We start from the raw sequence: 12678 nt of genomic DNA, 5'->3' as shown, positions 1-12678 counted from the left end.
CAAGTTGCGAACGTTACTGAGTGCCCTGGAACTCACCTCCGGACAAGATAGTAAAAACAGAGATAATTCTCATATATGAAGAGAAGGAATAATCATTCAGTTACTCTGATTTCTAATTTCAATAGTAAGTATCAGCATATTATCGTTACAATCGAGATATCAAGGATGAGGTCGAGGTACGGTAAGTCTATAAGCGGTCTAAGCTGCGACTCCACTAACGCCAGATCCGCGCGCATGGGGCATTTGTAGTTTGGAGTAACAGTTCACCTTCAGCCATTTTGATTCTTAGTAGTTCAAGCTGAGTAGATCAAAAAGATCCTCGATTCAAACTACACTCGTTTCAAACACTCCTTCTGATTTATTATATTCTCAATATCAGTTGTTCCTCGTATATCTGGCACCGTTTCCCCTCACGAACTATCAGTATCAGTACTTGTAATAAGAACAACTGCCAAATCGACCACATCAAATTCGCTCCTTGTTTTTCCCCTTTCTGCCCTTTTTTTTCCTTTCTCTTTTCCTTCTTTCTCTTCTTCAATTCCTTTTCTTCTTCCACACCTCCACACTTCCCCAATTCCTTCTTCTTTTCGCTTTCTCTATCTACACACTTCTATCTTAAGTTTCTGACCCGATTGATTTTGTTTTCCCAACCTCAACCTTCCGATTTGCTCTTTTCTTTGTGTTTTCTGATACCCACAACCTTCCAAACGCGTCAACGAATGCCATCAATCAGCCACGTTTAAATTCATCCGAATTCATTTTGTCGCGTCTGATTTTGATTTTCCATTTTGATTTTCCATCTCTTTTCGCCATGTCTGCTCCTCAGGTTCATGATTTGACAAAAGAGGACGATCCACCCATGGATCTTGACACCAAAGTTGACCAAGCTCGTCCCTCCGCCAGACGGTCGCGTCGCAAGACTGACACTCCTGCTGATAAACAAAAGACGAAAAAGGAAAAAGAGGATAAGAAAGATAAGCCTGCCCGAGCTACTCCGACTCGTCGTCCTCGTGAGAAGTCAACTGCTTCCTCACGCAAGAAGCCCAAGCTGGATGAAACTCCCAAACCTACTTCGGGGCTGGCGGCTCCTCCTGCTTCTGCTACTTCTGTTACCCCGATCGACTCAAGTCCTTCGAAGCTGCCCCATACTTCAACACATCCCCAGCCTGCCCAACCTGCTACAACTCCATACTCGCATACTTCTCAGTCTACCAGTCCCGGATCTTATCTACCGCAATTCCCCCCGCAGCAGTCACAGCCTGCACAGCCTGCACAGCAACCCGCTCCAGTTCCGCAACGTACGAGTGGTCAGAATTTTGATCCCATTCGATCGGCTTTTGACAACCCTTCACCTGCACCAGCTTACTCCCCCTCAGCTCATGCACTGTCTCCGCGGAACAACTACAGTGCTAGCGCATCGCCAGCTATCTCCAGCATTATCGACCGTCCCCCTGTCGGACAGGTTTCGCAGCAGCTCTATACACCCCATCGCTCCCCGTCTGGTCATGTCTCCACTGCTCTCTCTCCTGCAGCGCCTCCCGTTGCCCCGGCTTTTACGCCAAGCTCTCTAAACTCACCTGCAATGGCTGCATCTCTGTCGCATGGGACTGTTCACACCCCACAGCCACTGGCGCGTCCAAATTATCTTACTCCGTACGCTGCTCCAGAACAGACCTCAAAACAATCATCGCCACTCAAGGAACCTTCTCCTCCAGCCTTGCAACAACCCCAACAAACACAGTCGCAGCCCAAGGCGCAAGTGCAGAATCAACCGGGACCTTTGGCACAGACAGAAACTCCTCAAAAGCCCGTGTTGCCGTCGTCTGATGGCGCAATGGATATTGACCCAAAGGAGCAGCCGGCACCCAGCGCAAAGAAGGAAAAGGCACCCGCTGCTAAGGCAGCCAAAGAAACACCCAGAATTCCTCAAGGCTCGGGTCGGATCAGCAGTGCCCTGTTCGGGGGAGCCGATGATAATTTGGATGATAGCCCACCTCCCGTGGGTGTGAACATCGATATAGAAGTTGATATTAGCGGAGGAAATGTCCACGTTAACTTTCTGCGCATGGCCGAAGAGAAGTATGGATTTGATGCCGTGCACCCTCGCATAGCGGCTCGCAAACGCCATTTGGCCCGAGTGATAGCTGCAAGCAACGCATTGGAGGCGAAGGCAGCCGGCGAAAGTCTCGATGAGGAAAGTGCCGATATCGATCAAGACAGCGACATGGATGGTGATATTTCCATGATCGGTGGAAAGAATGACGAGTCGTCCTCAGTCAAGGAGGGAAAAAAGAAGCCCCGCCGCAAGAAGGTCGAAGAGTACGACCAGGACGATGGCTTCATTGACGATACTGAGCTGTCTTGGCAGGCGGCTGCTGCTGCTAGCAAAGATGGATTCTTTGTATACAGCGGGCCGCTCGTGCGTGACGGAGAGACAGCTCAGATTGAAAGGTCAGTGATCAACAGTATTGCTATACGTACTTTATTCTGCTCATTTAAAAACTTCTCCTATCCTCCATTTGATTCAACTAAGCTAACTTTATAACAGAGCGGATGGTACGGTCAAACGTGGTCGTGGGCGGGGTCGTGGGACAGGTCGAGGGCGTGCGAATGCAGCCAGCTCCCATGTGGCCATAGCTTCTGCAACAGCTTCTGTACCGATCTCACAAGATACAGGTCTGCCTCTTCGTGGGCCTGGATCTCGGGGCGGTACCACTCGTCGGGCTCGCGGTGCCAAAAAGAACGATGCTGGAGATCATAAGCGCGCTACCGATAACAACAATGGCAATACAACTAGTAATAATGGAACAAATGGTCGTGGGGGAAGTTCATCAACTCGTGGAGCAAAATCTGGCACAAGTTCTTCAACGGGCTCAGTGAAGGTCGATCTTACTGCCCCTTCTGCAAGTCACACCAATTCTGCACCTCCTACCCCAAGTCCGTTGGCTGGCCCGGAATTGAAATAAACTATTATCAACTCATACTTTTACTATTCTAGCTTATTATTCAATATCAACATAACATATTGTTATACCTTCTTCCATTCACGAGAAGATTAGACCTTGAGTTTCATTCACTTCCAAATTTAAGTGACGGCGCTAGCAAACATTCAAGGCTCTTGGGTATATAAGCTGGGTTTTCCTTCCTCTCTCCATCATCTCTACATAAAACTCCTTTGGAATCTCTTCTGATTTCCCACCCGATGCTGATGCTTCGTATAGTTCTCCCCAGGGCTTAGAGTGAGGAATACTCTGAGTTATTCATCTGATACCCGTGCCCATCGTAACTTTCATTTATTGAACTATTCTCCTTCAAATCTCTTCTTAAATGGAATCCCGTGCAAACCAACGCAGAGGGCCAGAGGCAGCTGGGCATCGGTTCTCTCTAATACCATCCGTGGACTAAATCGAACTTGATACCCTTTGGACCCCAGCCTAGGGTTGAATGCCGTATTGCTTCACCAGATTAATTATTCCATACTATGAGAATGTGAATTAAATTCACTTTCCTGCTGAGGGATGAAAAACCAACTTTAACCAAGTAGGAAACGGAATTAGAGTATAATATTAAAATTTACAGTAAGCTGTAATATCATTAACTAGTTAGTTAACGATTTATTTCAATGCTTAGTCACAATGAAACCATCCACGTGACAAAGCTTCCTAATCTGTTTACATAATGTCACGTGACATAATGCAGCTGACCGCCCACAGAAGCTCCGCTCCGTCATGGTCATTCGCCAACTCTCACCACCAACAACTTAGAGCATCTCGAACATCTTTCTTGCCATTGTAATCATTACCATCTAATCACTGGTCTCTCAATAAATCTCCTATCAACTCATCACATCACATCATTCATACAGCGCCATGTCCAACATACAGACCCTTGTCCCAGAGCTTCGTAATGCTCTGGAGCGCAAACAGCTGGATGTTGCCAACGATCTTCTTACCAAAGCAAAGCGCGCCCTCCTTCTGCAAAATGCCTTGATCCCAACTCCATCTACACCTCCACAGCTTGTCGCTCTTGCTCGGGATGTCCTCGAGCTCGGTGCCCTAGCCTCAATCCGTCAAACCGACCCTCAGACCTTCACAAGATATTATCAGCAACTGCAGCTCTTCTATGATCTTGAGCGACACTCCGGTCTTCCTGGACAGAATTCCTCAGGGCCTGAATTTGGCAAGAGCCAGCGCAGCAAGATCACAGGGTTGTACTTGTTGCTTCTGCTGAGCATGGGTGACAGTGCCAACTTCCATACTGTGCTGGAAGGGTTAGTAGAGGAGGCTAGCTTGAAGGGTGAGAATATTGAGGATGACGCTTATATCAAGTACCCCGTTGAGCTGGAGCGCAACTTGATGGAGGGAAGCTATGATAAGGTGTGGCGGGAGACAAAGTCCGTGAACCTGCCATCTGAAGACTTTGGATTGTTTTCAAATGTAAGCATCTTACCTTCTCTTTCTTGAGGGAATATCATTTTTGGTTCATTCACTGACTGGAATATCTGTGCAGGTTCTCATTGGCACCATCCGCAACGAGATTGCTGGCTGCTCTGAGAAGGCCTATCCCTCCCTTCCCATCTCGAATGCCAAGAATCTTCTCTTCCTCGACTCCGAGGGTGCAGTTATTGAGTTTGCTAAACAGCGTGGCTGGATCCTCCGGGATGGCCGGATATACTTCCCCGTCGAGCCTGAAGCGGCTGCAAGATCTGAGAAGGATATTTTGGTGGCCAGCGGCACCGTTATTGAGAACGCACTGGGATACGCTCGGGAGCTAGAAACTATTGTTTAATTGATGAGCTAGGTTAATGGCATTTCCAGGTCGTATATGAATGGTTATATTCGTTTTTGCATTGTAGATTTTGTTCTAGTCGTGACAATCACACCCTGAACTCCTAGCATCTTACGCCTGTGGTCTGCCTTTGGTCTGTCTGGATATTCACATTTAAAAGGGTTGGGAATCCTTTACCCTCTGGCCAACTGTTATACTGTGGCCCTCCATACACAAACCCGACGATCGTAAAAGCTGCTAGATACACATAGTAGTTCAGACGACGTCTCCGACCCCGATCCCTCCCACACACCGCTCGCATAGTTCATGCTCTCATGCTCAGTGAACTCTGCCAAAACCTCAATATCCCACTCTTGACTCCGTCCCGGTGTCCGATTAACCCGCACAACTCTCGTTCCAGCATGCATACAACTCGCCAGTACCAAAAATGATTGCTTCGCTTCCTCCAAACCCTTCGTGTCCAGCAACTGCAGTCGCCAGACTCCACCACCAAGTGCCTGTTCAGCGAGTACCTCTCCCCTGCGCGTGGCATGGTAAACGCGTAGCCCTTCATCATAACTTCCTGTCAGCAGAATCGGGGCATCATCCACCATTGGAACAGGCAGTGGCAAGATACTCGTCACACCCGCGGTATGATGGCGGGCTCGATCATCGTAGTCAAGCAGTAATGGACCAAGCACATGTTTGCTATCATTTTCATCCGTGCTCGTCCCGAACCGACGCGTATGCAGCGATCCAAAGTCGTTTCCAGTGAACATGAATGGTGTGATTTCTTGCGACGTAGTCTCTTTCATTGAAGCTAATGCAACGAACCACACCTCGATCATCTGCCTAGCTTGGAAGGAGCCGAGTTCGTTGATTTGGCTTTCTTCTGTAATTTCTCCTTCGCTTCCGAACACTGCTGTTAGGCTATCGGAGAACGTTACCGCAAATCCATTGGTTATCTTCCCAGGAAGCCAGTCCTGTGGAGCCCATGCGAGGAACAGAGCTGGAATGGAGGAATCCTCATGGACTTGCTTTGTCCATATCTGGTTGATGCTGGGCTCCGTTGAAGAGTCTGTAGAATTACTAGAGACGTTGAACAAGGCAATACAGCCTGTACTGCCTGCTATGGCAAACTTGCTTCTATCTCCAGGGTGAAAGTGAAGATCGAAGACTGCATACGGGAGGGCCACTCGCTGAATCAAAAGTCTTGTTTGATATTGTTAAAGATTGCTCAATAGTACTATACAATCTCGATCCTGGCTTTACTCACAATTCATTTGTGTTTGGATTTAGTTTCCAGAGTTGCAAACTGCCAGTTTTTGTCTGTTCGACCTGCTCGTCCACTTTATTCTCTGATAAGAGATATGTGCCTACTACAAAGTGGTCTGGGAAGTCTGGACAGAATTCTAGACAGCTTGGTGGCTGGTCTAGGAAGACTGTGGTTGCGGATTGTAGATGGATGTTTGCCATGGATTTAGCTGAGTATAGAAACGCAAATTTCCAGTTTTCAACTCCTGTTATGTGCCCTATGATGATAGCCTGGGCTTCCTGTTAAAGATTCAAGACTTCAAAATGCATAAAATTGACAATACCAGACTCTTGAAAGCGATAGGATGAGACGTTCTTCCACAGGAAAATCCTGGGCGGTGAGAATCCACTTCAATACTCGATCAGGAAATTTCACGCAACTTTCAAGATTCGATACAAGGGAGAATTGATTCTAATTTTTCCCCAGTTGTCTAGATATAGTTGATTTAGAAAATTTTCTTCTCATTTGACTCATTTAATTCTACCCCGAATCCAAATTAGACCACGAAAGTTTAGGCGATGCCCTTTGTTGAGAAAATCTGCAACGACGCCGGAAATTCTGAGCACTTCCAAATATTTTGGTAAAAACTTTGGAAAAAGACCTTAGACTGCTGAGTGACGAGTCTTCTTGGCTTTTCTGTGAGACCTATTGATTTCCATTATCGAGCAAGTTTGGATCACTATCAATATCAATGTTTAGAGCGGAATCTGAACGGATACACCTCCGACGGCGACGAAACAATGTCTTCTGGTGATGGCAGAAGAGCAACAATAACTCATGCCAGCTAGATCTATAGGCGGGTGAATACCAAAATTCTCTTCGTTGAAGACGGCTATGGTAGTTCGCTAGGTGGCGACTGGCTGGAATCGCAATACGCGCTGTAAATGGCCTGTGTTGTAGGTATAAATGGCTTAAGTAGTTGCTGCACTTTTTGGAGCCAGCAGAATACCCTAAGATGTCAATCTCTGCTTAGATGAAACTGGATCTCAATCTAGAGTAGATTGCAGGTAAACAGAAAGTAAACTCGTAAAGTAATTTGTTAGCTCCAAAAGTGCAGCAACATCTTCTGAACATACAACCAGGCCAATGTTGATGGTCTGTTCATTGAAGGTGGCTACTGTGATTCAGCTTGTAATTTGTGAAACAGTAAATCCTGTGATATGGCCCAATTTGGCCTTGCCACGTTTTCATGTCAGTTCCAACCCAAAGATTCCAATGTCCATATACTAGCTCCACTAGACTCAAGCTGCATCGTATTGTTCACACAGCTCAGAGTTCATCAGGCGCCTTCTGCTTCATCATTATAGAAGGAAAATCGCCCAAAGTTTTATTTCGGGATTGTGCGCGTGTTTGGATGTCCATTGAAGATTTAAGAGTTGGGAAAGCATAGCTCCAGCTTATTATAAGCCACAGCACCCTACTCCTGCTTGGCTTTGGTAGGTAATTGTCGGTTTCTCCTGAACGTGCATCCGAACGGAAAAATTGAACGGATGTCCGGCTTTTAATCTGGATAATTGTCTGGGTTTGGGCTTCAAAACATGTTAGAAGTAAATAATGAAATGGAATCAACGAAAGAGATTGATGTCAGCCTAGGGATACAAATACCAACACTCGCCAACGCTCAACAATATAGATGACTCGCTTGACTCGACAGGCCTTGAATGAGCACTTGTGGGTGTGTGATACTGAAGCATTGACACTTGGGCTTCCAGTAAGCAAAGTAAAGGAAAGGAATATGGAAAGGAGATCAATTAAACGGGCAGGGAATAAGTGATAAGCAATGGGGAACCATCAGAAGAGAAGACGGAGTGCCCTCCATCTCACTTCGTCACATGGGTAATGGGTAATAGAGGAAAGCGAAGCAATCCCGAGACATCAGAGCAGTATTGATCATTTCTAGCTTAGGTACGTGGAGCTTGCTCCCGCCCTGTTCAGTGTTTACTGGTTCTCATCATATTAGTCTCGGAAAGCTAGCTCTCCCTCTTGCCCGGTCCCAGGGGCTTTATCGACAGGACCAAATATAAGAAAGAAGATATGTGAAGAAGGCAGAAAGAAAAAAAAGGAGAAGAAGATGGAGGGGTATTTGCTCTCCATCTCCCGTGATCTAAACCGATTCTAGGTGTGGAAGTATACCCATTGCCTAATTGAGACGAGTGATTCGGAAATATTTTAGGCAGCGAAACGTCTGCAATCTAATGACCTCATTTTTCTAATCTCACGTGTCCAGAATACCCCTTAAGTATCTCCTCCATCTCTTTTCTTTCTTCTCTTCTCTCTTCTTCTGTCTCTTCTTCTGTCTCTGTCTCTTTACACTCCCCCCCCCCCCCCCACATTGGGACTGGGCCTTTTTATACTGTATTCCTTGCTTTCCGAGACTAATATGATGAGAACCAGTAAACACTGGACAGGGCGGGAGCAAGCTCCACGTACCTAAGCTGGAAATGATCAATACTGCTCTGATGTCTCGGGATTGCTTCGCTTTCCTCTATTACCCATTACCCATGTGACGAAGTGAGATGGAGGGCACTCCGTCTTCTCTTCTGATGGTTCCCCATTACCCATCACCCATCACCTCTCATTCCCTTCTATTTACCTCAATATTTTCACTTTGTATTTTTTCAGCTCAAATGGAAGCTTCTATGGGAATCAAATGGGTACAAGTTCACTACGGCCTGATATAGAACCTGTTTCCCGTACTAAAGCCTAGCATAGTGATACTCTGATTAGTGGAAGCGTTTTCTAGTTGTATTATATGTGTGTCAAAATACTATTAAGGGATATCTGCCTCCAAAGCAGCGATATTTTCTAATAACTTCCTCTTTCTCTCCTCTTTCCACGGCCGATCCAGCGCATCAATCTTGCCTCCGAGCACAGTAACGCAACTTGGGTTTAATAAAATTATACCACGTGCAACAGTTACGTTTTTCAACATTATTTTCGAGCCGATAGACAGTTTATCCAACGAAAGCCCCTCAACACGTTCCATCTCAATCGCAACCGCCTTCACTCCACACGCATCTTGGAGAATGAGCCGATGAGGACCAGATCCGGTGCTCACAGGAGCATTGTGCGCTGCAGCATCTGCGTCCTCGCCTACAGTGATAGTGCGGATGATCTCACGGCCGCGAATAGCTTCGCCGCGCTCGATGCGCTCTATTGCTTCGACTTGGCTCCAGAGACTAGAGCCGATGTCTTCAATGTCAAGCACTTGCACTGGAATTGAGACTTGCAGGCACCTTTCTTGGAGGTTCGTGTCGTAGACATCGACTGGAAACCGTGAAGTTGGTGTTGTCGATAAGCTCTCACGGAAGTCTGACGCTAGTATGCGGAATATAGCTGTCTGTATGAGAGCAGGGGTATTGCGCTGAGCTGTTGATGAAGCAAGGAAAGAGTTGATCCAAGCCGGGGACGCTGTAAGTCCCTTCGAGTTTTGTATTTGAGCTACGATTTGCTCCGGAGTAGCCATTTTTTAAAATTTAAATGGAGGTGGAAGAAAGGATGATGTCTCCAAAACAATACCGGCACGGACCACCGCTTAAAGCCCCGTCAATCTTGTCTCCGCGGGACTCTCCTCTCCAACAATCACAACGTCCACCATGTCCACTATATCTTCTCCCCGGCACTCTGTTGCCTCTTCTCGTGCCCAATCTCCAGCTCCCCCCTCTTCGCGTCCGTCACTCGATATACTAAATAACAATCATGGCGGTGGACTGAGCACCTCGTCGACTCCGTCCACGGCGCGGGCACTCTCACCTAACCCCAATCCCCGACGGAACCGCTCTGCCCTCCGGGATTACTACAACCTCAAGCCTCCAGGCTCAGAACCAGGTCCACATGGCTCAACAAATCGCTCACGCAGTGTTCCCCGCACAGACGCGGGGGACATGTCTCAGCCGACGACGTTGGAGTCAGGGACGGAGCTGGACAGTGCCGATTTCGACCCACAACGCTACGTGGACCATTTGCTATCTACCTCTTCGCTGCTGACTATTCTCAAAGCCGAGAATACTCTGGTGGGAGATATACGTACTCTGGACGGGGAGAGGAAAGCGCTTGTGTATGACAATTACTCTAAGTTGATCAGGGCTGTTGAGACTATTGGGAAGATGCGTCGGAGTATGGATGATCGGAGTGCTCCGTTGACTATGACCAAGACTTTGGGCCCGGCAATTGCCTTTGTCGCTGAGACTGCCGGTGGTCTGATTAAGGAGGGGGAGGAGCTTCGGAAACAGATCAAAGAAGCTAGATCCGCCGAGCCATCAAATAAGATGGCTGAGAAGGAGACTGTGAGGTGGGTGCTTGCGGCGCCGGAGAGGTTGGAGAAGCTCATATCTGAAAATAAAAAGGAGGATGCAGAAAATGACTGGAAAGAGGTTCAACATCTACTTGATGCTTGGGGTCAGGTTAAGGGTGTCGATGAAGTCCGACAGGCTTGTAAAAAAGTCATGGAAAAGGCTCGTCAAGGAGAGGAATGAATCGACTGATCTGACCCATAAAAGGTCATCTCATTATTGCTATCATAATTATCATAATTCCTAGATACCCCCAGTCCAATGCATCAGCGATAACATGAAGAATCATGGAGTCCATAAAAGGAGTCCACAACTTGTAGATTCAATCTTTTCCAGAGATTATGTCTCGACTGGAGAACATACTAGCCTTCAACCCGTAGTCATTCTTACTCGTGATCTCGAGATAGGTGTACGCATCACACTTGTAGTAAATAGGCTTGTCGTTCACGTCGACCAATTCCTTATCGACCAACATCTTCACCACGCGTTTCAAATCCTCCTTATCCTCAAAATCATAGGTATAGACACAGATCAAACGTGATTGACCCGACCCATCATCCGTAGCAGCTTTAGCCACACCATCAATCTCCTGCTGATCCAGCGCCACAACAATCTTCTTCCAAGCCTCATTCACATCGCGAACATTCGGAAAAAGCATCCATTTCCCAGCCGTAACACCCGTCTCACGTGCCAAGGAGAGTATATCAGCCTGCAGCTTTTTGCGCAAAACATTCAACTTTCGCGTCAAGGGTGCGGTGGTTGTAGCTTGAGACTGATCATGCGCTGCTCGGAACTCGGCACTTTTCTCCTCGAAGGCACGTAGAATTTCTACGCCCTTTCGCACGAATGTTGCTGTGTCACCGCTCTCGATTTCGTAGGCTTTCTGTCCATACATCCAAATCCATGGCTCTGTGGTTGAGATAGTTGTAGATGGTGGGAGGCGTATCAAGAAGTCTTCGATCGACTCATTAGGACCGCTTTTGTGGGAAGGTAGAGATTTTGGTGATGGAAATGAAGGTTTAATTGGCTGGACGTCCAATTCTGGTTTGATGTCCAAATCTATATCCATTGCGTCAGGATCTGAACATTCCTGCTTCATCGGTTTTTCCATCTCGTGCTGTCTTGTGGAGAGCAGATTTGGGTGAATCTGAGACCAGAAAGGCTCTGGATCATAAGCTGCTACGCATTGCTCCAAACGAGCCTTTTCAGCGTCGTCACCTGGATTAAGTTAGTTTTGTTATGATGACTGAAACCGAGACTTACCGTAGAAGCTAGACTCTGACATGACTGTTGCGATCGAAGTTTGTGATTTTGAAGTTCAAAGGGATGTTTGGTGGTTGGAAGGTTGATGGGCGGGGAAGCTGCTGGCGGAGTATAAATGCTCCAACATGAATGGACTTCTCTTGAGTTGTCATTCAATTATGAAGTACCTATTAGGATCCTCTATTCGCCGTTTGCTCAGTAATATCTCCCTTATAGTCGGGGGTAATTAGGGTTATAATATCAAAAATGGGAGTTCATTTCACGCCCGAGACCTTATAGTGCAGTGGTTAAGACGCCCACACTCCCTATTGTGTTAGCTCGGTTCGAGACGTGCTGTCTCCCTAAAACCCCCAAAAACTATCATCTTTTGAAAGTTTTCTATCTCCACTAGAGCTTTCCATCATTGGAAAGTCATAGTAAGAGTGAGTTTTTGCCAAATCTCATAAATCTCCCTTTACCTTCTTTTTCAAACCATCTTGAAGTTCATTAGATGGCTTTTGGAAAATGTGTCCTTCGATCTCCAACTTGTAATTTATGAAGCTATTCAGAAGTAAGAGACCCACTTTTACTCCATATACAAACAGCACACAAATGAGATATATATCCCATGGATCCTTTCATCTCCAGGATCTGGCATAGTTTCAAAGTTGGATCTCAATATAATTTATAATGCTCTCAACTCAAAGTATACTGACTAGCGGTGAATATCCCTCGGAATCAGATCGTGAGCTCAGATTCGTCACTCAGAGACTGACTATAATAGAACCAAAATTTGTGGACGGAACTGAGAGATAACTATGAATATAAATATGGATGCAAGATACAGCCAGAGACGAAAGAGAAAGAACATAGATCTACAAGACCCACTTATTTATGGAGCCAATATCAGCCAATAATACCCCACAATTCTAGCTTGGACCCACTTAAAGAGAACTACAACAAAACCTCTGATACATTAAAAGAACCTTGAACATTTCTATACCTCAAATCAACCTTGTATGGAGACACAGAAAGACTTTAAAGGGGCGTACATTTCTTGGT

At 46.5% G+C, this 12678-nt stretch overlaps 6 protein-coding genes across 6 annotated transcripts; 3 read left to right on the top strand and 3 right to left on the bottom strand.

The window, feature by feature from the left end:
- Window positions 1–811: 811 nt before the first annotated feature.
- On the top strand, window positions 812–2966 carry N7495_009781 (uncharacterized protein; the record flags this gene model as incomplete). The annotated part of the gene is made up of 2 exons (XM_057212432.1): window positions 812–2451; window positions 2549–2966. 2 exons carry the CDS (start codon window positions 812–814, stop codon window positions 2964–2966), a joined length of 2058 nt encoding a protein of 685 aa, XP_057059295.1.
- Window positions 2967–3869: 903 nt separating this feature from the next.
- Window positions 3870–4788, top strand: rpnL (proteasome regulatory particle lid subunit rpnL; the record flags this gene model as incomplete). The annotated part of the gene is made up of 2 exons (XM_057212431.1): window positions 3870–4436; window positions 4510–4788. The coding sequence occupies 2 exons, from the start codon at window positions 3870–3872 to the stop codon at window positions 4786–4788; spliced, it is 846 nt and encodes a 281-aa protein (XP_057059294.1).
- Window positions 4789–4979: 191 nt separating this feature from the next.
- N7495_009779 (uncharacterized protein) lies at window positions 4980–6243 on the bottom strand (the record flags this gene model as incomplete). The annotated part of the gene is made up of 2 exons (XM_057212430.1): window positions 4980–5979; window positions 6044–6243. 2 exons carry the CDS (start codon window positions 6241–6243, stop codon window positions 4980–4982), a joined length of 1200 nt encoding a protein of 399 aa, XP_057059293.1.
- Window positions 6244–8852: 2609 nt separating this feature from the next.
- N7495_009778 (OB fold domain-containing protein) lies at window positions 8853–9548 on the bottom strand (the record flags this gene model as incomplete). Its single annotated transcript, XM_057212429.1, has 1 exon — window positions 8853–9548. The coding sequence occupies one exon, from the start codon at window positions 9546–9548 to the stop codon at window positions 8853–8855; it is 696 nt and encodes a 231-aa protein (XP_057059292.1).
- A 130-nt stretch (window positions 9549–9678) lies between these two features.
- N7495_009777 (COG1/VPS51 family protein) lies at window positions 9679–10557 on the top strand (the record flags this gene model as incomplete). Its single annotated transcript, XM_057212428.1, has 1 exon — window positions 9679–10557. One exon carries the CDS (start codon window positions 9679–9681, stop codon window positions 10555–10557), a length of 879 nt encoding a protein of 292 aa, XP_057059291.1.
- A 139-nt stretch (window positions 10558–10696) lies between these two features.
- N7495_009776 (DUF1917 domain-containing protein) lies at window positions 10697–11659 on the bottom strand (the record flags this gene model as incomplete). Its single annotated transcript, XM_057212427.1, has 2 exons — window positions 10697–11592; window positions 11638–11659. The coding sequence occupies 2 exons, from the start codon at window positions 11657–11659 to the stop codon at window positions 10697–10699; spliced, it is 918 nt and encodes a 305-aa protein (XP_057059290.1).
- Between the last annotated feature and the right edge of the window lie 1019 nt (window positions 11660–12678).

This window comes from Penicillium taxi, assembly GCF_028828555.1.
Source record: "Penicillium taxi strain IBT 34144 chromosome Unknown utg000006l_segment0_segment0, whole genome shotgun sequence".
Classification (NCBI taxonomy): domain Eukaryota; kingdom Fungi; phylum Ascomycota; class Eurotiomycetes; order Eurotiales; family Aspergillaceae; genus Penicillium; species Penicillium taxi.
Note: the sequence above shows the minus strand (reverse complement) of the source record. Positions and strands in the feature narration are given on the sequence as shown.